The sequence below is a fragment of the Microcaecilia unicolor genome, chromosome 3 (genome assembly GCF_901765095.1).
Source record: "Microcaecilia unicolor chromosome 3, aMicUni1.1, whole genome shotgun sequence".
NCBI classification, from domain to species: domain Eukaryota; kingdom Metazoa; phylum Chordata; class Amphibia; order Gymnophiona; family Siphonopidae; genus Microcaecilia; species Microcaecilia unicolor.
In genome coordinates, this window is record NC_044033.1 from 504,472,611 (window position 1) to 504,497,739 (window position 25,129).

The 25,129-nt window shown below is 40.2% G+C and overlaps 1 protein-coding gene across 2 annotated transcripts in view; it reads left to right on the plus strand.

Annotated features, from left to right (window-relative positions):
• Positions 1-25,129, plus strand: part of RNGTT (RNA guanylyltransferase and 5'-phosphatase) — a 723,922-nt gene that overhangs the window by 391,194 nt on the left and 307,599 nt on the right. For both annotated transcript variants that reach the window (XM_030199106.1, XM_030199105.1), the window contains exon 12: positions 20,804-20,872. In XM_030199106.1, coding sequence (XP_030054966.1) covers positions 20,804-20,872 — 69 coding nt within the window. The remainder of the gene's footprint in view (positions 1-20,803; positions 20,873-25,129) is intronic.

Genomic DNA, 25,129 nt, shown 5'->3' on the forward strand with positions numbered 1-25,129 from the left:
TGTGGTCATGCTTGTAAATAAATAAAATAAGGCAAAATAAATAAAATCTGTCTGCTTTTATGATATTATTTCCATGTAACTTCCTTGAGTGTCCCCCAGTCTTTGTACTTGGAACAAGTTAAAAAATCAGTTTACTTCTACTCATTCTACACCACTCAGGATTTATTTAAATGTCTCTATCATATCTCCACTGTCCTGCCTTTCTTTCAGTATATACATGTAGAGATCTCTAAGTCTGTCCCTATACACTTTATGACAAAGACCACTGACCATTTTAGTAGCCACCCTCTGCACCAACTCCATCCTGTGCGGTCTACAGAATTGTACACAATATTCTAAACTAGTAAAAAAGGCCCGTTTCGTAAACAAATGAAATGGGCACTAGCAAGGCTACAGAGAAAGTGAGAGTGTGTATATGTATGTGTGTGTTTGTATCTCTGTGTGAAAGAGAGTGTGCACAGGTAGGGTGAAATGAAGAGACAGCAGTGAAAGTTTACATAGGACAGCTGAACCGTTTGAGGCGTGTTTGTATGTTTGTGTGAGAGAGTGTGTATATGTGTGTGGGTGCCTGTGTGTGTGTGTGAGATAGAGACAGTGTAAGTGTGTGTGTGTGCGTCTGTGTGAAAGAGAGTGTGAAAGGGTAGGGTCAAAATGAAGAGACAGCATTATAATTGTACATAGCACAGCACAAACATTTGAGGCAGTTCTTGCCTTATCTCCCCTGCCGCCCCCTCCATACCCAACGATTCGTTCCTTGTCTTCCATCCCCTCTGTGTCCCGTGTGTGTGTGTGAGAGAGAGAGAGAGAGAGAGGTGCTAGCAGTCCCTGTGATAGTGGCAGGTCAGTTGCTCATTATAGCCAGTTAAGAGTGAGAATGTGTGTGTATGTGCTGGTTTTTTTTCCTTCCCTCCTATGCCCTCCATGTCCGTTGTTTGTGTGGAGAGCAGAGATCTATATGGTCCTTTTAGCGTTGCTGTTGACGTTGCGTAGCAACTGTGTGCTGCTGGTTTTCATTGTTTTGTGATGTGTCTTATGTCACGTTCTGTCCCTTAGTAACGGGTTCGCGATGCGATAGGTTGAGTGTCATTGGTCCGCCCTCGACGTCATGACGTTTGACGCAGGGGGCGGGGCCAACACTCATGGGCGAATTCCGGGTTTCACCACCATGCATTTAGAACGTTGGGACTTGTGGAGGCTTCAGAATGTTGGAGGTGCGTTTTATATAGAGAGATAGGTCTCACCAGAGTCTTATACAGGAATATCATCACCTTTTTTTTCCCTACTGTCTATTCCTCTTCTTACGCACCCAAGCATCCTAGATGCAAGATATTTAGCCTTTGCAATCATATTGTTCAGTCAGCACTGAAAACTAATGACTTTGGGCCCTGTTTACAAAGGCGAGCTAGTAAGCTAGGGCCCTTTGTAAGCAACTTATTTATAAGCAGCCACTGATTTTATTTTGACATTCTTCAAATAACACTCTTCAGGAGTGAGCTTCTGAGAGGTGCTGTAATTAGCTCCTTTTAGGGTAGGAACAAGAAAGGATAGTGTCCTTTCTGAAAAATAATGTATTAAATAATAATTGTTCCTATTCCTTCTGTTTAGAAACACACGGGATTCTATGATGCAGGCTGCTCAGAACAACTAAGGAATTCGCCCTATGTAGTTCTGCAAGCTGAAAAGTCTACATGACATCATTTGGAAAATGAGTCATAAGTAGATTTAACACCAATTTGCTGGCAATACTCAGCTCTATATTGCAACAGCACTGGACCAAACAAATCTTGATTTAACTGCTATAAGATACAGAATAAAAGAAATAATCTAAGCCTCCCCGGAAATCAGAGAGATTATTGTTGGTTATTGAAAACTGACTGAGTTTGTTCAAAAATTCTAGAAAATCGGTGCACCTATCTGATAAGTTATCTAATTTATATTAACTTTGAGTAGCAGTTCAGTGAGGATATACAGGGTAAGGATCAAGGGCAGCTTCTTCCACCTCTGCATAATACGAAAGGAAAAAAATGCAGATGTTGTGCCCTTCACTGTTTGAGGGGTACCTTAAAGGGTGATCACAAACATGTTTTCCTTTTGGTTCATGTGCTTGGCTGGTCTCTAAAATGGATTTCTTTATTTTTATTTTCCTGCTTTTTCATTCTGCACTAAACGGCATTTTAACATCCTCATTTTTGTTTTCCATCCCTTTTCTAATAATCCTTCATTGCCCCATGTAAGCCGCATTGAGCCTGCCATAAGTGGGAAAGTGTGGGGTACAAATGTAACAAAAATAAAATAGATACTATTGGAGATTCTACATGGAATGTTGCTACTATTGGAGATTCTACATGGAATGTTGCTATTCCACTAGCAACATTCCATGTAGAAGGCTGCGCAGGCTTCTGTTTCTGTGAGTCTGACGTCCTGCACGTACGTGCAGGACGTCAGACTCACAGAAGCAGAAGCCTGCGCGGCCACATTGGTGATCTGCAAGGGCCGACTTCTACATGGAATGTTGCTAGTGGAATAGCAACATTCCATGTAGAATCTCAAATAGTAGCAACAGTGGAGGAGTGGCCTAGTGGTTAGGGTGGTGGACTTTGGTCCTGAGGAACTGAGTTCGATTCCCACTTCAGGCACAGGCAGCTCCTTGTGACTCTGGGCAAGTCACTTAACCCTCCATTGCCCCATGTAAGCCGCATTGAGCCTGCCATGAGTGGGAAAGCGCGGGGTACAAATGTAACAAAAATAAAAATAAAATAAATTTCAGTTGGATTTTGTATCAGTGTCTGATAAATTCATTCTGCACAAGGGATATTGTTTCAGGGCAAATAGAATCAGCAGATCAGACATCTGTGAGAGCATATAGAAATCTACAGTAAAATACTTTTAAGCTTTGCAGATGGTTTCTGTTCTCAAGATGTTGAAATCATCTGTTTGCAAAACTTCAGTCTTTCTGTATTTATTACTTCATTGAAACAATTGCCTGCAACTTTCTCTGTCTGAATTTCAAATGCTTACTCCAACAGCTGTATGCAAGGGAGCAACATCTCTTGCAGTGCAGCAGGAGACTACAGGGATTTGGGAAAAGATTGCTATTCAGCTGTCTGCTTTTTAATGTAAAGAATAAGTAGGAAACAGAAAATTCAAACTGCTTGAAAGATCTAAAGCAAATGCAAAATGCTTTATATTTTGATAAATCATCTTTTAAAGAGAGCAGTACATGCTTTCATGCTCTCTGAGGTAGACTACTACAGTGATCTGCATTTGGGATTTCCTTGTAAGAATTTATGCAGTCTAAAGGTACTATAGAATGCTACGTTAACTCTAAAATTCTGAGAGAACCTATGTCACATGCTCCCCCTGTCAGACACTGAGTATAATTCAAGGTTTTATATGTGTATATTTCTTGTGTGTTACACAGTACAGTTACATTTAGTTTTCAGTTTATTTAAGAAAGCATACAATAACAACTTATCCTAAATGCAGATTAACAAAACGCAACTATACAACATGTATTTTCTATATCTCAATTGTTTTTGCTAATTATCTTGCTTTCAAGTTTAATGATCCTAATTGTTCAAGCTATTTTTCTCATGAATGAAGTTTAACCTGTTACCTTTAGTTCTTATCATAGGACGAACTTTCCTCCTGTAACCTAACTTAATCTGTCCCTCTACCTCAACTATGTATTTCTCTCCTATCCGGAACTGGTAATCACCACTTACAGAACTATGTAAGCCACATTGAGCCTGCAAATAGGTGGGAAAATGTAGGATACAAATGTTATAAATAAATATACCGCTAACACCAAATTGCTTCAAAGCGGTTTACAATAAGATTGAGATTACTACATCCTAGTAAGGAAAATGTAAAAAGAAATTTAAAACGCAAAACTTAACCAGAGCTAGTAAGGAAGTCCTTAAAAGGAACATTTTTAAGCATCTTTCTAAAATATATAGAATTTGAATTATCTAAAAAAAACAGGTAGCATATGAACACCAAATTTTAGGGGCTTGGTAAGCAAGAAGAGTGTCACAGACCCTCGGCTTCTTAACACCTTTAGCAGAAGGAGGTACAAAAGGAGAACAGTTTAAAGTTCTTTGCTTCTGGAGGAATTTGGACATTCGAAATGGAACAACAGATATTCAGGACAATCACCATAAAGAACATAGAACAGTAAACAAGAAAACTTAAAACAAGATCCTGGCTTCCAAGCCAGTGGAAGTCCACGGAGAAATTAGAAATCCTATCATATTTATGTAAAGAGTAAATTAGTCTGAACTGCAGTATTCTGAATTGTTTGTAAATGTAAAAGATTATGCCTGGATGTTCCTAAAAAGATCAGATTACAATAATCTGATTTTAACAAAAGTAAAGCTTGAACAAGTAACTTAAACTGTTGTATTTCAAAACATTTTCTAAATTTTCTCAAATTCCTTATAGGAAAAAAAAGAGCTTTTAACCAGAGAATTTATATGTGGTTCTGATGACAGAGACTGATCCAGAAAAAGTTCCAATATCTTAATACAAGGAGATAGAGAGTATTTAAGTTGGCCAACAATGGGGTTATTGATTAATGGATCAGGGTTGTTGTCCAAAAGCAACAACTTTGACTTAGAATTCAGTTTAAGCTTATAGTTCAACATCTAAGAACCAATTACAGACATAAAACTGAAAGAGAAATAGAATCCAGTGAGTTTAAAATTGGAATAAGGATGGTAATGTCGTCCACATAGCTATGAGTAAAAAAAATCCTTAATTCACTAGTTCCGTTCCTAATGTATTCAAGTATACATTAAAAAGTGTTGGTGAAAGGGGCGATCCCTTTCCCTGTGGCACCCCACAAGGATTTGACCAGCTTTCTGAAAAATTTCCATTCTGCTTCACCTTATATGATCTAGTGGATAAAAAAAAAATCCTTAAACCAATTCAATCCTCTCCAAAATTCTGAATTTCATGGTCCAGCAGCTCAAAGGCAGGTGAAAGATCAAACTGAAGAAGTAGAGCTTTGTAATTTATACATGACAGAGATCTAGCTTTATCCATAATAGACACTAGTACTGACTCTGTACTGTGCCAAGTTCAGAATCCTGATTGGGAATAATGCAAAATGTCATATTTTATTAAATACTCATTCAATGCAAGCAAACCAAACCCTCCAAAATCTTTGAGAACAATGGAATAGATGCCACTGATCTATAGTTTGGACATAATTCACATGATACTTTCAGATCTTTAATAATTGGGGTAGTTATTATTTTGCCCAGACCATCTGGAGAAAGCCCAACTGAAAGTTTGTTTTGCAGCCATTTAAACAACATAACCCATTATAAACCATAAAGCTGTATTTCTCTGTTTATTTCTCTGTTTATTACCCTCCTCTCACCTACCAACACCCATCCTGTTAGAATATCAATGAAATGCTTTGATGTCCCCATGCATACCCCCACCCTCCCACTCTGTCAGACTGTCAAAGTAATGCTTTGATGTTTCTCTTATATATACTATCTGCTAACACATTTGCTTATTTCCGATCTGATGAAGAAGGGCAACCTTCGAAAGCTAATCACGAAATGTATTAAGTTATGGCCAATAAAAAAGGTATCATCTTATTTTCTTTTCCATGTTTTATTTTGTTTGATTTCTATTAACAACATAACTAAAAATTTACCAGATGGAGGCGCAACCATCAAATTAGGTGGGCATATATCCAAGATACAAAATGCCTTTGAATATTTGAAGTACAAAAAATTTAACTTAGACCGATCAATAGAAAAATAATCCGACCAAGTTTGGTATACCGGAATGTCATTCTGCTTTTCAAAGAATTTAGAATCATTGTCAATCCCATTGTTTGGAAATAATGCTCTAGCAGTACTTAACTTGGACTGAAAATAATCAGCCAGTTGTGAAGCAGTGGGAATGTTGTTCATTGTGGAACAAGAAAATCCAATATTGCAATAATCTATTTGTGACAAGATCAAAGTTTGTATTATCAGCTTAAATGCTGATTGATCAAAGTACTTTCTGATAGTACGAAGATGGAAAGATTTGGTAATGGTAGCTGTGTTTTATAGTTCGCCAACTCCCAGTCAAAGTTTCAAAGCAGATAACACAAGAATGAACTATTACACAATAATGAAAAGAAAGATACCAAAAAAGATTGTTATCACTGAAGCTTTCAATTGTGTGTGAAACAATAGGAAAGAATTAATCTTTCTAATAATTAACTGGAAGTGAACACCATGCTGAAACTGGCTGATACGGAAATGTCAATAGAGATTTATTAAATCTTACTTTTATAAATGATGGAATATAAAGAAGGCATGACTCTATAGTATGTGATGAGAAATGAAAATAAAGAAAATAAGTATTCTGGTCATTTACCATAGAACATGTTATGCCCAACATGCAAGCTTAACAATAATTCGGAAGCACCTCAAGACTTACCTCTTCAAAAAGTTCAGACCCACGGACGACAATTGGAAATCAATCAATGCAGGTGTAATGTGATACAATCTCTTTTGCCCCATGATCATCTTAGCTGCAGTGTTTTGCAATATTTGCAGTATAACAGTCAAGTTGGCTGAAAGAAGACAATATAGGAAATTACAATAATCTGATTTAGAGAGAATAACTGCTTGAACCAAAATCAAAACACGTTTCATCTCAAAGTAAGAACAGATTTTTCCTCAACAATATAATTTAGTAGCTTTTACAACTGCATCAATATGAGGCTTTAAAGATAATGAAGTATAAATATATACCTAATTTATTCATTTATTTTATTTATAGCAGTATTTATATCCCACATATTCTAAACAAGTTTGTTCAATGTGGCTTACAAAATTTAGTTCAGGTAGAGAATTGGATTGTAAGAGGATGGAAGGGGGGGGGGGTATAGGAACAGAGAGTTACAATTTTAATGGAGTTTTAGCTAATTGTAGTATAACAGACTAGATAGATACATAGAGGATCAAAAGGGGTTTCTTAGTTAGGGAGTGAAGGGGCAGATGGTTGATTTGATGAGAGTTGGGGGAGGGTCAGTTAACATGTTTGTTTTGTTGGTGGGTGTGAACGTTTTGAAGAGGTAAGTCTTGAGGTGCTTCTAAAAGATGGTGTGAGGAGTTAAGGACCTTTAGGGGTCCTTTTACCAAGCTGCGGGAAAAAGAGCCTTGCGCTAGCGGCAGGGGCTGTTTTCCCCCCTTGCCAGGGCCCTTTTTACTACAGCAGGTTAAAATGCCCCAGGCACATATGGCCATGCGGAAAGAGAACTCATACTGCATGGCAATGTAATGGGGAGCCCTTACCACCACTCATTTAGGTGGTGATAAGGGCTCCTGCTGTAACCCGGCGCACACTGCCCAATTTCCACTGGGTTACCACTGCGCAAGCCATTTCCAGGGGTTTTCTCTTCCCTACGGAAATGGTACGCACTTGGGGTGGAACTACCACCAATGGCCGCATTGGGCCAGCAGTAGTCCCAGAAGAGCGAGCAGTAAGCCCGCGTTGGGCTTACTGCCGCTCTGTAAAAGGGCCCCTTAGTGATTTGGGGAGGGCATTCCACATCTTAGAGCTTTGGTAGGGGAAGTTCGCTGAGTGAATGGACTTTGTAGATTATTGTAGATTAATACGTTTTACGTTTATGTGGTTTTTCATAGTAAAGGTACTATCAGAGTCCACCCCAGGAATTTTGGACAAAGTCTTATCTCAAAAGTTGATCCATATCAATGGCAAAATGTTGGGATCTCAATGGATGGTCAACCGGACCTAACCACAGAAACTTAGTGTTATCCCTATTCAGTTTAAGTCTGTGAGACAGTTTTGTATTAAATTAAGACAATTTAAAATGCTCTTGAGAGTAGTAGACCAATCTGAAATAGGATATAAAACTGAAATATCATCAGCATAAATAAAACAAAAAACATAAATTAGCTTGTTCCAAAACTACTCCCAGTGACTGTATCAAAAGATTGAACAATGTAAAAGAGGAACTCTGTAAGGTGCCCTTTAGGACTCAGACAGAAATCCACTACTTTTAACTCGATATGATCGATTTCATAAATAACTGAGAAACCATTGCAAAACAACACCCTGAATACCAAAACCACTTAGAATGTATAACAAAAGCTCATGATCCACCAGATCAGTTCCAAACAAAAGATCAAATTAAATAAGCACTGCACATTTACCTTGTTTTAATAGAGTTTTTCCAAAATCAACAATTGAGCTTACAACAGTTTCATACTGAAATTTTTCCAAAACCCAGTTTGAGAGAAATGTAACAGATCGTGTTTATACAAATAATTCTCTAATTGCTTGATGACACAACCTTCCATCATTTTAATAAAGAGCAGTATAGAAGCTATTGGTTTATAATTACTTCTTGCATATTTCCATTTAAATATTTAGGGATAGGAGTTAGAACAATATCATCACTTGTAGGTGGAAAAAGTCATAAGCCCAATTATATATTAAACCAATTGATCAATTACAAAGAAATGTAGTAGTTGCCATTTTCATGAATTATGCAGGGCAAAGTGTCTAGACAGCATGACGACATCATACTTTGACAGAGCTTTTTTAGTATCATTCACAGTTAAATTTGTCCATAACCTATCCACTGGAAATACTTCAGTAGGCGTATCTGGAAGTACATTCATACTAGTTTTCATAGGCAACTGCAGTTTTATACTGGAACTTACAGTTCATTTTGCTGAGTTAAATCCTCAACCTTAAAGAATCTAATAAGTTTATTTTTTAAATCTAATGTATCCCCACCTACTAATTTTGAATAGTAATCTTTCTTTATAGTGGATATTTTATATTTGTGATCACCAACTACCTTTTGTCAACTACATTTATTTTCAGCTGTAGGATCCTTTCTCCAATATGTCTCCCTCCTCCTGTACTCCCTCTTTAACGGTTGTAATTCCTGGTCAAACCATTTTTCAGACTTTCTAGGTACTTTAAGCCTTGAGGATAATGGGGAAATTTTTATCTAAAATATTATAGCTAATAATATTCCTGTTAGATATTATATTCTCAGATGATTCAGAGGACTGAGATAGTACTTTATCTACTTCTTGCCAAAATTGAAGAGGATCTAATTTACCTCTAGACTGATAGATTTAAGGTTATCCTTCTTCATAATTCTATCTTTCCAAGATATTGTAAAGTCTATTAAAAATGGTCAGACCAGGGCACCCTCAACATGAGTTGAAAGACATTGTACAATCATTTTTCTGACAATTGAAAAATGCTGTTAGATCTAGCTGGTGACCCTTCTCATGGGATTGCTCTAAACTGGGCCAAACAAATCCTGAGGATTCTAAAAATTCAAGATAATTGCTGACTTTATGATCTAAATCATCATCTAAGTACAAATGTATATCTCCAATCATCAACACATAATCATTATGCACTATTTGTTTTATGATGATTTCTTGGAAAGATTTTCTATATTCTAACACACACACAAGTCACTTAACCCTCCATTGCCTCAGGTACAAATTTAGATTTTGAGCCCTCCTGGGACAGATAAATATCCAGAGTACCTGAATGTAACTCACCTTGAGCTACTACTGAAAAGGTGTGAGCAAAATATAAATAAACTAGTAAAAGAGGCCAGTTTCTGGAGCAAATGAAACGGGCGCTAGCAAGGTTTTCCTCCCCAACACCCCCCTTCTCCCTCCCTCCCTACCTACCTACTGACCCCTTCGTCGTTCTGACACCATTGCTCCGCACTTCCTGAACGCACCGTACGCCATTGCTCCGCCCTCGGTGTGTGACGCCATTGCTCCGCCCTCGACGTCATCACGTTTGACGTGAGGGCGGGGCCCGGAAACTTGGCGATTTCAGTGGCTTCACCACCACGAACCCTTCGAACCTGTCTTGAAGGAAGTGACGTCAGTGGCTTCAGAACGTTGAGGGTGAGTTTTATTATATAGGATAAATAAATAACCATTTCCCAGGTGGACAATAAAATGAAATTAGGTGGACCCATACATGAACCCTCCATAATCTTACAAGATAAAATCTATAGAGAAGAGGTGCACATAAATTAATGTATCTGAAATTGAAAAAAAAAGACATTAAAAATCACGATTCCTCTTCCCCATCTGTCTTCCTTGGGAGTATGTAGAACATGAATCCTAGAGGACATAGAGCTTACAATCTTTGGTCATCCATACTGGTCCAACCATGTTTCTTCAAAAAAAAGTAAACCCAAATGATTATCCACAATAAAACATCTGATAACATCTACCTTGTTCACCACTGATTTCGCATTTTTTACATAAGTACACGGTATAGGTGTAAATGAACCCTGTTCACTCATTGCCCTGGCCACCCTAGACAAATTTCTTTCCCTCTCCTTAGAGTGACTACAATCCTTGTAAAACTTCCCATTATTTCTCACAGTGACTCCTCTAGTAATTCCATGTGACATTCTCTCAGAACAGTCTATCAGGTTTTCTCTAACAAGAAACCGGCCCATGGGCACACACAGGCGCCTGTTGTCAGATCCAAGAGTAGGAATATGCCACGCAGGAGAATCCATGTTAACTACTGAACCTGCTCACCCCCTCATTAACAGAGTTCCCAAAGTGTACAAAGTAAACCAAAACATCTTGAAACAAAATAACAAAACAATAAAAACTTCATTGTTAGAAATAAAAGCAGCTAATAGGAATAAACACTTTAGACAATACTCAATTATGCACGAAGGGCACTCAAAGGGGCGTGTGACCTGCCCCTTTGGCACGTTCCTTCGGCATGACGCTTCAGGAGTAGGCATGCTTTTAATGTTCCTCATTGATGATATTGCCTAGTTTGCGCCTGGCTTCTCCCACAGACGAAACGCTGTAGTGTCAAGTTCAGAGCAAACTGCCTCAAATAATTCAGCAAAAAGGTCAGTAATCACAACTAGGACAGCTGGTGGGTGATGATAACTTGCTTTTCACCTCATTCCCTGTCAGTCCTGTATTTCATGTTTTGAATGTTAAGATGCGGTATACAGAGTTAGATATTTGTCGGCTTAGTTCAGAGTATAAAGTTGTCTTGATTTTATGTATAGCTTGTCTAAATTATGAAGGAGAAAAATCACAGATCTATGTTTCTCTTGAATAATGAAATGCAACTTGAAGTTGTTTTCCAAATTCTAAACTCTCAAGTGAATATATTACAAATCAATCAGGGGTGTATACTGGGAAGCAATTATTTTCACTTGCAGCTTTGCATCAGAAATATGGTATACAGAGATGAGGCAAATTTGTTGAGAGATTACTTGCATAACTTAATAAATCACTCTTAAAAATGGCTCATGATGATCTTATTTCTGTCAAATTATCTATTCACCTTGGGCTTGAATCAGTCAGATTTGTGACATCAAAAAATTTGCAACTGAAAGATAGTTACTAGCGTCAGACAATACAAATATTTTTATCCCACTTTTTAAAAATGCTGCCAAAGGAGCAGTGGTTTCTCTAGACAGAAGTATTTGAAGTGATAGTAGGAGGGGAGCCATCCAAACTGATATTTCCTCACATTGCATCCACCTTCACAGAATTCTCCACACCCCCTTAAAAAAGGTACAAAAAAGGGAGATAGTACAAAAAAATCCCAGGGACCTTCTATGCAATTATAATAACAAAAAACTGGTCATTTGCAGCCAACCAATAAAACTTCCAACCAATAAAACTGGGGCTGGTGGTTGGGAGGCGGGACTAGTGCTGGGCAGACTTATACGGTCTGTGCTGGGGCTGGTGGTTGGGAGGCGGGACTAGTGCTGGGCAGACTTATACGGTCTGTGCCGGGGCTGGTGGTTGGGCGGCGGGGATAGTGCTGGGCAGACTTATACGGTCTGTGCCAGAGCCGGTGGTGGGTGGCAGGGATAGTGCTGGGCAGACTTATACGGTCTGTGCCAGAGCTGGTGGTTGGGAGGTGGGGTTGGTGGTTGGGAGGCGGGGATAGGGCTGGCCAGACTTATACGGTCTGTGCACTGAAGAGGACAGTACAAATAAAAAAAGTAGCACATATGAATTTATCTTCTTGGGCAGACTGGATGGACCGTGCAGGTCTTTTTCTGCCGTCATCTACTATGTTACTATGTTAATTATTCAGTAGCATCATTCAGCCTATTTTTCTATAAGGTGATGAAGTCTGTAGTCTATACAGAATGGAATCCATCTTCCAATTTTGTAATACACACTGGGCAAATTTCTATATATGGTACAAAAAAAAATGAGTTCTATAGAAATGTTAAGTAGGATCTAGGCGTCATCGTTGATGATACATTGAAACCTGCTCCTCAGTGTACAGCAGCAGCTAAGAAAGCAAATAGAATGCTAGGTATTATTAGGAAAGGAAAAGAAAAATGAGAAAGTTGTAATGCCTTTGAATCGCTCCATGATGCGACCGCTCCTCGAATATTGTGTTCAATTCTGGTCACTGCATCTCAAAAAAGATGTAATGGAATTAGAAAAGGTACAGAGAAGGGCAACGAAAATGATAAAGGGGATGGGACGACTTCCCTATGAGGAAAGGCTAAGGCAGCTAGGGCTCTTCAGTTTGAAGAAAAGACGGCTGGGGAGAAATATGATAGAGGTCTATAAAATAATGAGTGGAGTGGAACGGGTAGACGTGAATCACTTGTTTACTCTTTCCAAAAATACTAGGACTAGGGGATACGTAATGAAGCTACAAGTAGTACATTTAAAACGAATTGGAGAAAATATTTCTTAACGTGTAATTAAACTCTGGAATTCGTTGTCAGAGAATGTGGTAAAAGCAGTTAGCAGAGTTTAAAAAAGGTTTGGATAGCTTTCTAAATGAAAAGTCTATAGACCATCATTAAAATGGACTTGGGGAAAATCCACTGCTTATTTCTAGGATATGCAGCATAAAATGTCCCAGTATGGCAATATTTATGTACTTATGGTTAACTTGCATGTTCTGCACAGAGCAGCAGGTATGACTCCAGCCGCTTTGCTGGGCAAACTTGATGGACAATGCTAGTCTTTGTCAACTGTCTGTTACTATGGTATTATATCAAACAAAAATGTACTTATCTTGACCTTGGAAGCAATTTGGTGATTCCCACCCTCCCCCAAGAAAGCTTTTGTAACCGAAATGCCCAGTTCATCTTTTGGTGGTGTAATGTAGAGCAGGGACGATTTGTGTTTAACACACACTATTATATTGGGTGTTTTATATATCACTAGTAAAAAAGGCCCGTTTCCGAAACCAATGAAACGGGCGCTAGCATGTGGTTTGTTTTGTGTGTGTATGTGTCACAGAGTTATTTTGTGAGTGTGTGAGGGTGGGGTGTGTGTGCAGGTTGTTGATGTGTGTCTTTTTTTTGTTTTGTTTTGTTTTTTTTTTGCTTGGGGGGTTGGGGGATGTGCTGTGCTATGCTGGCAAAGTGGGATGGATTGGTGTGTGGCTTTGAGGGTGTGTGTCTGTTGTATTGTGTGTGTGTGGTTTTCTTTGACAAGGAGGTTTGTGGAGGGGGGTCTTTCTGTTGGTGAAATGTAAGTGTGGTTGTAGGGGGGTCAGCCTTTGCTGAGTGGTGGATTGTTTTTTCTGGTTTTTTTTTTTGTGTTGTGCTGAGGCAGCAGTGTTGTTTTAGATGGACGGAAGGTAGAGGAGCACGTTCTTGGTCCGTCGGTATTTTTTGGCCATTTCAGGGCTGCTGTAGGGGAACACTGGAAGAGAAATGTGCTGTGGGAAGCAGCGCCATCTTTTCCCGTTGGGCTGGGGTTCTGGGCATCCTGGAGGTGGGAGACGGCTTGCCTGAGGACGGGGATGGTTGTTTTAAGTTGGCGGAAGGGAGAGGAGCACGGTCTCGGGCCATCGGGTGGTGATCCGGTATGTTCGGTCCATTTCAGGCCGGCTGCAGGGGAATGCTGGAACATGCACTGCGGGAAGCTGCGCCGTCTTTTTCCGGGTGCTCGGGGAATCCCCGAGGTGGGAGACGGCTTGCCTGAGGCTGGGGATGGTTGGGCACGGCCGCTTTGGCAAAAGGGGAAGAGGAAGGGGGTGGGGAGTTACCTGGAGTTGCGTGAGAAAACAGGTATTCTTTGTTTTGTATTATTAGTTTGCATTTCTGTTGAAGAAAGAGTGGATGCCTTTTGAATGATGGAGGTGGTGCGTCGGTGTGCGGTTGTTTTGTTAGTTTGGCAGCCAGTCTCCAGCGATTCCTAGGCAGGGAAGGAGTAGGGAAGCATGCTCCGCGTGTTTCCCTACTCCTCCCCCTTCCTTGGTCGCTGTTTGCTGCTGGCTGGGTCGCGGGTAATCCTTCCAGCTGGGCCGCAGCTTGTCCTGTTCGCCCATGTCCCAGATGGTGACGGGCACGTTGTTTTCTGGCTCCTCTAACTCCATGTCAAGCGATCCCAAATATAGTCTTTGCTATGGGCCCTCTGGCACTCTTCAGTACTGGCATTAGGCATTTAAAAATCCCCCCCCCCCCCCCCCCCGGTCTATTTTTGCACATACCCACAGCAGGAATATTCTTCTCTCGTTCCAGCGGTGGTTCTGTGCTCTCCGTGCTGCACAGATAATGAGCCATTCTGCTGGGGAATGCTCCTCCCTTATTGTCATGTAGTTTCCTCTGATTGGTCCGTCTTACATTGCCTAGTGTTGCCTGGGAACGGTGTTGTGTTGGTCCTTTGTGTTTCAGAATGTTGAGGGTGTTTTTTCTGATTGGTCCGTTATGCGAGGGCGGGGCAGAGAGACATGGTCAGTGTTCTGGCTTCACCACCATGAATCCATGAACCCTTCAGGCAGTGACTGAGTGACTTCAGAACGTTGTCTTCAGAATGTTGAGGGTGAGTTTTATTATAGTAGATACACTAAATAGATGGGTTGCTCACATTGTGTTAAATGAGGCCAGTGTTCAGCAGAGGGGCAAAGGTCAGACTTTTATGTACATTGATATCTAAAAATATTCTAGGTTTGGAATTCATGGCTAGCAGTTAATAGAGTCAAGAAATGGAGATTTTTCCCTATCTGAAAATAAACTCAAACCCTGTTAAGGGCCTGAGGAAATCTGCTTTATGAGTCTGAAAAATGATTTAAAGCCGAGACAATACAAATATTGACCAGGCAACCAAAAAGGGAAGAAAAACCTGTATTTGACAGGCAACCAATCAGAACTGGCCTCAACCAAACTATTTGTTGAGGATAAAATTGGTGTGTGCATTAACAAAATGAAAGGGCCCCTTACTTAGGCACGCTAGCGTTTTTAGCGTGCGCTGAAAATAGATGCACGCTAAATGCTAAAGATGCCCATAGGAATACATTGGCATCTCTAGCTTTTAGCACACCTATTTTAGCGCACACTAGAAACTCTAGCGCACCTTAGTAAAAGACCCCCTGAACGACAGATATTGAGGGAGTATCACCCTATAAGGCATGAAAGGCCCAAGACAGAATTTTAAATGTTCCACCAAAGCAAGAACCAGTAGAGGTTTGACAGAATCAGAGTAATGTTATATACAGGCTGTTGAATTTGGACAAGCTAGAGCATCAAAATGAGATTTCAGCAGGTCAACACAAGCAGCATTATTGTGAAAACTCTAAGAGGGGGATATTTTATGGTAGCAGCATTTAAGATGCAAGTCATGAACCTGTGGTACCTCCATACTGCAGATTAGTGACTCGAGTAGTAAATTTCATTTTGTATTGCTGCACTATGGAGCCATGTTATACCCTTGTGGCAAGAGCTGTTTACCAGTATTTTGAGGGCAGGTATTGATCCAGTCAGAATTTCAGACCATGCTCTATGGGTAAAGAGGGGTGATAAGTTTTAAGTGCTTTTAATTGATAAGTGGAATGATTGCTGCCATAATTACATGATAAATCAATTTAACAGTCAATATTAAACTGCAGGAAAAGCTTAAATCATGTGTTTATTACCCAGCAGTGAAGAAACCTCACTGTTCCATATAGCACAACACTTAATTACTTAAATCTTCACGGACCTCAGCAGCAACTCATTTCATATGAGCATGTAAGCCCATAGCTCACCTGCCTCCTTATCAGTCTATCTCTTTTAAGTTTTTAATCTTATAGTATGAAAATTTTAATTATAAAATTCTTATCAATTAGACTTTAAATCTCAACACTTATCTTTGAAATATGCTGGACCCGGACGCTGAAGCACCAACACGCACCATATTTCACTACTGCTGCCTCAGGGTATGGTCTGGTGTAATTTAAAAAAAAAAAAAAAAACAGGATCGTAAAAACCACTAAAAGGTGTGTACCTAAATTTGAACTATCTTGAAACATTAAACAGTCTAAATTTAACTCTTAAGTCTTTACCTTCACTTTGTTTTTGTCCTCTGATATGCAATAAAAGGGCACGCTTGCAAGCTAGAATGAACTTTCAATATCTCCCAATACTTATCAATTAATGCTGAGGTCTGTGAAGCTTTAAATAAATGTTGTGCAATGTGGAACTGTGAGGTTTCTTCACTGTTAGGTAATGCCCTAATTATATGAAGCATGTAAACAATCACACCTTGTTTTGAGGGATCAGGAAAGGCAGTGCTTAAAGGGGACATTATTTCTTTTGTTATCCATATAAGATATATTGTTCAGGTGATTATGTTTAGAGCAGCAGTTGGGAAAGGATAAGCACTGGTTCACATAACTTCCAACAATAGATAATGAGAACCAGATAAATTCAGGTTGCTTTCAATACATAATTCATGAGAAAACAGACATGCTCTATTATAAATATCAATTGTTTTAATTTGGTAATAAGTGGGGGAAAGTGTTGGCTAGGTTGATTAGACCATGGTTGGGCCTAAAGTCTGTGGCAGGTTTGATAGGAGATGGGGATGACAGTTGAGACTAAATAAATCCGAGATAATGCAGTCCTATTTTGCTAAGATATACCAGTTGCAAGTAGTGGGTAGGGAAGCTATAACATCTTTCAAGTCTAAGGTCAACCTCCCCAAATTAGCATTGGAAGATTTAAAACCATTGAATGCACCTGTTGCAATGGGGACCCCTAATTCTAGAAACTTATGCACCCAAATTCACGACTAGCACACAAATGTGCATGCTGAAGTTATAGAATTAGGTCAGTTGCATGCATAACTTAATTTGATAATGGACTGTTGATTATTGGGAATGAACAATAATAAACCCTAATAAATGTATAGTCTATCACCTTTTTGAAGGAATTCACTCAAGGGTGGTGTACAGTAAGAATAGATCAAACATGAGCAATAGACAATTACAGCAGTAAAAATGTTCAAATAACAATACAAAGTATTGTGTATACTACTTTCAATGTCAACACAATACGTAATAAAACATTTTAATTGATAGTGAATAATTGGTGCTAATTGATACCAATTAGCAGTTATGCACGTAAATGACCTTAGTATTCTGTAACTTTAGAGCCTTACCTATCTCCAAAATGGGCATTGCCAAGGAAGATTACAATAGATGTGAGATGTCTGAAATTCAGGGCTCGAGATTCCTCATTAGTCAATCTCTTTTGAAGCTGCCTGTCTATCCATTTTTTCTGGAAATCAGTCATGAAGTAAATGGCAGAAGTGTTAGAAGAGAAGGTGCCACAAAAAGTAGGGTTTGATGATTTTTCAGGGCTCCCAGCAAAGAAGAAAAGGGAAAGATCCTTTTTGAGGAAGGTTTGGCTACTAGCGTGAAAGTACATTTTGGTAGTATAGAGGCCTATGTGACATAAGGATGATAGAATAATTAAATATAAAAAAGCAGAACCAGAATTGTGGAAGATGTTTCAAGCAGTAGGGGAACCATATTGGAGCTCCCCGCCACACCAAAGCATAAAGGAGAGGAGTGGAGGAGTGGCCTAGTGGTTAGAGCAACAGTCTTGCAATCCAGAGGTGGCTGGTTCAAATCCCGCTGCTGCTCCTTGTGATCCTGGTCAAGTCACTTAACCCTCTATTGCCTCAGGTACAAACTTAGATTGTGAGCCCTCCTGGGACAGAGAAATATCCAGTGTACCTGAACATAACTCACCTTGACCTACTACCGAAAAAGGTGTGAGCAAATTCTAAATAAATACATGAAATGTTGCTACTATTGAAGATTCTACATGGAATGTTGCCACTTTTTGAGATTCTGGAATGTTGCTACTATTTGAGATTCTAGATGGAATGTTGCTACTAGTGGAGGAGTGGCCTAGTGGTTAGAGCACTGGTCTTACAATTCAGAGATGGCCAGTTCAAATCCCATTGCTGCTCCTTGTGATCTTGGGCAAGTCACTTAACCCTCTATTGCCTCAGGTACAAACTTAGATTGTGAGCCCTCCTGGGACAGAGAAATATCCAGTGTACCTGAATGTAACTCATCTTGAGCTACCACTGAAAAAGGTGTGAGCAAAATCTAAAATAAATAAATAAAGTGTAGCAGTTATTTTGAAATTGCATTGAAAGACTATGTTCACATCAGTTGATTTGGATTGATGTTTGTATCTCTTTGCTTCCTTTTTTTCTGATTTGTAGAAGCTTATTGTATGATGATCCTTAAAAACTTTATACTTATATATCCAAGATGGCGACGGTATGAGAAGTGTTACCAGACGCGTCTCACTCTTCTTTGCAAACGCCAGCAAGTTGCTCCTTACCTGAACCCCGGAATGGGGAAAAGGAGAGGCAAAGTCAGAGAGATTCCCTCTCTCCCTGACGGGACAAGTAAACTTCGGCAGGCTAAGATGGAAGATTTTGCAGTCGCACTGGGTCCTGGGCAAATTTCTTCTCCCGTAGCTGAGGCTGGGGCTTCTGCGTCGGCCGACAGTGTAGATGGGGCCTCTCTCAGCCCCATCGAACGTGCAGCTCCTCCACAACCAGGAAGTCAGCGTCTCCAGAGGAGCCCTGCAGGTCTAACCCCTAGTGGAGAGCAGAGTCTGCAGGGAGGGAGCCCTTTGGAGACAAGGGGGAGATCAGAGGGACGACAGTTTGGGAGCTCCAGAAGCGACATCAGCTCCTGTATTGTTTCCAGAGACAGTGAGTATTCTGGAAAATGCTGCCAAAGCACCTCTTCCTGAATTAACATTGGAGAAAATGGAAAAACCAGCTGTAGTGACGCTAGAGTCACTATGGGACTTAACCTTTACTGCACATTCCTCCCTACAATCTGTGGTAACAAAAAATGCTACAATCATTAAGTCTTTATCAGAAACTGCATTAATTCAATTGCAAAAGACTGAAAAATAAGCTATAGAAGTAAAATCTCTTACTGAAAGAACTCAAAAAATGGAACTTGTGGGTCAAACATTGATTAAAGATAAGAACTTTACTTCCCGAAGGCTGGAATATCTGGAAAATCAGTCTAAGAGACTTAATTTGAGACTAATAAATTTTCCTAGTTCACCTCTTATTACCCCTGTACAAATGGTAAAAAATATCTTGTGGAAATATTGGGTATGCCAGAAAACTCACTACCACCAATAACTAGAGCGTTTTATTTGCCAACTGATTCTAGAATGGAATCAGAAAAATTTCCTCAAGGTGGTGCAGTGATGAATCTGACTACCTTTTTGGAGTCATCATTAGATGTTATAACGAAAAGAGCAACATTATTAGTCTCATTTGCCTTGGAGATGGATCGGGATGCAGTACTGAGATTTTCTTTAAGACATTTGGATTCAGTTTTTTGGGGGTCAAAAATAAGAATATACCCAGACTTATCAAGAGAGACTCAGAAGAGGCGTAAAGCCTTTTTGGCTTTACGCACAAGAACTGTGGCAATAGGAGCTACCTTCCTGTTGAAATTTCCTTGTGTATGTAGAATAGTGTTTCAATCTAAACAGTTTCAATTTTTTGACCCCAAACAGCTAGAGGAATTTCTAATCAGTAGGGAAGATGTTAATGTAGTGGTTTAATCCCATATGTGCACTGTTTAACAGCCTTGGAGTGAATCACTCGGGACGTGACGCTTCATTATTATAATTTACAATGTATGTTTATTTCCTTTAGATTATATTATTAATCTTACATCTTGGATTGATTTCTTATTCTTGTGGTCGATAACTATTTGAAACTTAAAAAAATATTTGCTTGTCTATATAATTTATTTCCAAACTGTGTATTATCATTCATAAATGTGAAATTATGTTTGTTAAAAAGCTTAATAAAGATAAAGTTTAAAAAAAAACCAAAAAAAAAACTTTATACTTATTGAGTTTTTTTAATGTTTGTTTTAATTTTGCACTCAGAATTCGACCCAGTTTTTATGTGTATTTGCGTAAATGTTAACATTCCCATTTACATCTCGCCTCTACTGTGCTCCTGCTGTGTCCAAACTTATACCCTCTCGACAATGTCCAAACATTGTGTACGTATAAGTATGTGCTGTCTTTTGTGTGTACTGTAACTGTGGGGTAATTTCTGCATGTAAAAAATGTCTTTACACATGGAAATATCTTGTATTACCCCTACTACTACTACTACTACTATTTAGCATTTCTATAGCGCTACAAGGCATACGCAGCGCTGTACAAACATAGAAGAAAGACAGTCCCTGCTCAAAGAGCTTACAATCTAATAGACAAAAAATAAATAAAGAACTGCATTGTGATGCGAGAAAACCCGTATTTAGGTTGTCTTTTCTATGTCAGCACGATTTTGATTTCCTCACTCATGGGAGAGGAGGGGTGGAGAAGTTGTCTTTTCCTTGTGTAAAATGATAGTGAAAGGATAAGCAAGAATATCTGGTTTAAGCATATTGTATGCCTTATTAATATTATGGAGAGTTTTGTAAATGTTTTTTGTTGTTAAAAATTTAATTTGATTTTATTTTACAGCTCCTTGAAGGAAATTTTGCCAAAGAAGTCAGCCATGAAATGGATGGACTAATTTTTCAGCCCCAAGGAGTAAGTTCAAATGGTATTTTATGTATTATTTATTAATTATGACAGTTGTATCCCACTTTATCCCAAACAGAGTTCAGGTTCAATGTGGTTTAAACAGGTTCTATCTCTGTCCCAAGGAGCTGCAGTGGGAATTGAACCCAGGATGCAGTGATCAAGGTCTGTTGCACTAACCATTAGGCCACTCCTCCTCTCCACATAAATAAAATAGTGTATAATAATTTTATGGTCCCATTCTAGTCTCCCTCCCCTCTAGATGTTATTATGGGAGTTGACCAGTACTCAGTGACAACGGACCAGGCATTTCACCGAGCACTAGGGGACCAAAGGCTGCCTCACTAAGACCTCTAAACTCCATCTCATTCCAACAGACATGTGCCTGTCTTCTGTTAGTCTGAAACTTAAGAGATAATAATATTCTGGGTCTTCTTCATTTACGGAGTCTGATCATATTCTGCTGTATAGAGAGGGTAACTAACTTGTGATGTTCATCTGCTAGACTGATTGTCTAATGTCAGATAGAATCTGGGAAAATCTATTATCATATACATCCGATTCTATCACTTGTGTTTAGTAAGAAAGAGAAGGAGAGACGGTTTTTAGTTCTGAAGATTACAGGTTCATTTTAGTACTCACCAAGTAACATTCAATTGCAATGCACGCATATATTCTTTCAAGAAGAGGTCCGTGCGGCAGGACCCTATCAGTCTGACATCCAGGAGTTCTCTCTCTTGCACTAAAAGTTGCCATCTTTTATACTCTCCTGACTGCATTGAATTCTATAGATCTCGTTATCTATCTACTTTATCAAATTACATACTAACCGCAAAACGTGATGTTCTAACACCTACCCCCCTTCCGAGTTTCCTGTTCTTTCACATCTACCATAGGTGTTATTTGCTTCATGGATTTTTAATCAGTTTCGTTTCTCTTGTCAGTTGTTCAGTTTCATTTTAGTTGTTCAGTTTCATTTCTCCACTGCCAACTGATCTGTATTAGAAACTTCTTTTAAGCAACCGGCCATTTTCCTTGACCTAAGTTATCCAGCAAGCAAACCCTTAGGCCTCAAATCTAGGCTCTAGGTTTTTAAACTTGAACCATATCTCTACAATAGTCAACAGGTTCTCTCCATATGTATTTAAAAATGTCTTCATTGTCTTTATGCGTATTTACCAGCAGTTAACGAAAACAGTACTTGCACTGTGGAAGAGCATGAGCAATTTTAACCACACAAAAAAAGGGTTGGAGCTAGTTTGAGGGAATGAAAGTGTTTTCATGCACTTTCAAATGTATACTTTATTACTTTTTGGAAGCAAGTGTAAAGTTAAGTGGATACAAATGTGGAAAAAAATTATACCTTAGAAATATATTTTAATAGTAGGTTAGAATTTAGTTTGAATGACCATTTTCTAAATGTGTATTACCTCACTGTTTAACTATGAAAAAATAGAGTATTCTGTTAGGTGACCTTGAGACCTTTAGGAATGGAAAACATTGTAAGTCATCTGTATCTTGATTTAGGGAGCAATTTATGACTCCAATATGTAATGTGTAATTTGATGGTCATTGGGGTGAAGGAGACTATCACAGAGGTGATAAAACATATGTATGAAGTCATTAGTAAACTAACCTATGCTCCTGTAATAATTAATTTTTGTGCATGTATTCCTTTGATTCTTAGTGTTCAAGATGCCAAATTCCATATATAATGAACTGGCTTTTGTCCAGAATTTAGAACATGCCTTGTCCGCCATTAAGACTTGTATGTCCTCATATAATGATATATTAATAAACAGTTGTTAATTTTGAGCACAGACTAATATTTCAATTCTGCATAAAACATAGTGGCATTGTGTAATTGGACTGCATTTTCAAAGGGAAGATGCAAGAAGTTTGAACACAGTACAATAAGGTTGATTCATTCAGGCTGACTCTTTTGGTGCTCTGTAGTGTCATGAAATACCCTGTTTGAGAAATATGTGGTGTGGTGTGATGAAAACACATTTGGCAGAGCTCACAACTTATTTTTTTCGGGGGGGGGGCACATAAAGGACAGCCACCATAGACAGTCCAATAATGTACTTAATTCTTGCAGTGAATCAGTCCAAAAGGGATTATTTCTCTGTACTTGCCCTTTTTATTCCTTTACCATTGCCCTTTAACCCAAGTATATTATTCCTTTCACCCAAAATTGTAGTCTGGATGGTTCCCTGTTATAGCGTATGGAAGCTATAGTGTCACTTATTTTCCTCTCAAGACTAATTTGGCAAGCATAGCTTAAGCTGTGATATGTTTCATCACACACAATGACATAAAAGAGAACAGCATCTTCAGCTCTCTAAAAATCACTGACTCTTATTTCATACTAGTAAAAAAGGCCCGTTTCTGACAGAAATGAAACGGGCGCTAGCAGGGTTGTCCTCGGAGTGTGTATGTTTGCGAGTGTGTGTGTGAGAGTGACTGTGCGAGAGAGAAAGAGACTGAATGTGCGATTGTGTGAGAGAGAGAGAATGAAAGTGGGGTGTGCGAGTGTGTGAGAAAGAGTGTGTGGCAGGGTCCCTCTGTCCTCCCCTTGCTCTGAGGTTCAGGTTCCCCCCCTCCGAGGTAGAGGGCCCCCCTTCCCCCCCAGGTTCAGGGCCGGGGCCGCCCTCCCTCCCAAGGTTGAGGGCCGGGCCGCCCTCCCTCCCTCCCAAGGTTGAGGGCCAGACCACCCTCCCTCCCAAGGTTGAGGGCCGGGCCGCCCTCCCTCTCTCCTCCCCCCCAGTTTCTGGGTCCTCCCTCCCTTCCTTCGGTCTCCCTCCCTGGACACGCACCTTCCGATTTGAAGCTGAGGTGGTCCTTGGGGGGGGGGGGGGAGTTTTTGCACGTCGTCATGAGTTCCTGTGAAGGAGAGAGCTGACACATGCACTGAACCCAACCGCCGTCTCCGCTGTTCAGTGTGTTGCAGCCTTGATGTTCTGCTTCGCTGTTGGCGTTTCCGGTCACGTGTGTTGTTGCTTTCATGTTGCTGCACCTTCTGCTCCGCTCTTCGCGTCTCATCCTGGAAGTGCTGTTGTGGGCTATGGCTTTTGCGGCATTGGTTCTTGAATGATGTTGTGTTGAAGTTTCTGTGCGTGCATCTGACGTCAGACGCACGTACAGGAACTTCAACTGGACATCATGGAGGAAGCAACGGTGCGAAGGCGAGTGCAGGAGTTTGGCTGACAGGCGTTGGGCTCCCCCGTCAGCAGAGGTAGTGCATGATGCCGGGGGAGGTTTTTCCGCCAAAAGGGGGTCGACAGGGTCGCGGAAGAGGGGTACAGGGTGCCGTAATGTGCAGGGCGGGGTGTTAAAAACGTAGGCAACGGACAGGAAGTCGGTGGCAGGGCGTGAGGGGACAGGGGGATGTGGATGTTGGTCTCTTCCTAGCCCTGTCCCTTCCTAATCTTTTCCCTCACCCCCTACCTCTCTCCGCTACAGGAACTAACTGCCCATCCATCGACTTCATCACCTCACCTTCTCTCCTACCCTCTTCCTCTCTGTTGGCTTTTAATCTCCATCTCTTTCTTCCCTCCATTTTGCCTTCCCCATTCCACCTAAATACCTCTCGCCTTCGACGCCTTCGTGGCCACACCTCTCCTACTCTCCTCCGCTCTCTTTTACTCCTTCTCTTACTCTAAGCCGGTGACATCAATCCCAATCCTGGCCCTCCTCACCAACTATTATTCCAACTCTACAGATCTCACCGCAACCTCTCTAACCTCATCTCTGTTCCTCTACTCCCCTCCTCTTCTCTGCCCTTCTCTTGCGCCCTATGGAATGCCTGCTCTATCTGTAACAAACTCGCCTATATCCAGGACCTCTTTATCTCGCGTCACCTCCATCTGCTCGCCATAACAGAAACCTGGCTCTGCCCTGATGACTCTGCTTCAGTCGCAGCCCTCTGCCATGGTGGTTATCTTTTTTCACATACTCCTCGCCCTGCTGGTCGTGGGGGCGGTGTTGGACTACTTCTCTCTCCCTCCTCCAGATTTCAACCCCTTCTTCCACCTCAATCTCACTGTTTTTCCTCCTTTGAAGTCCCCCTCCCCCAACTCCCCCTTCATTATCTCCTCAGACCCTTGCTGAATTCTTTCACGACAAGGTTCAAAAGATAAACCTTGCATTCTCTACCTCGCCACCTCTCCCTCCACTAGTCCGTTCCCCTCTCTCTCCTTCCCCTCATTCCCTTTCCTCCTTTCCTGAAGTTACTATTGAGGAAACTACACTTCTCCTTTCTTC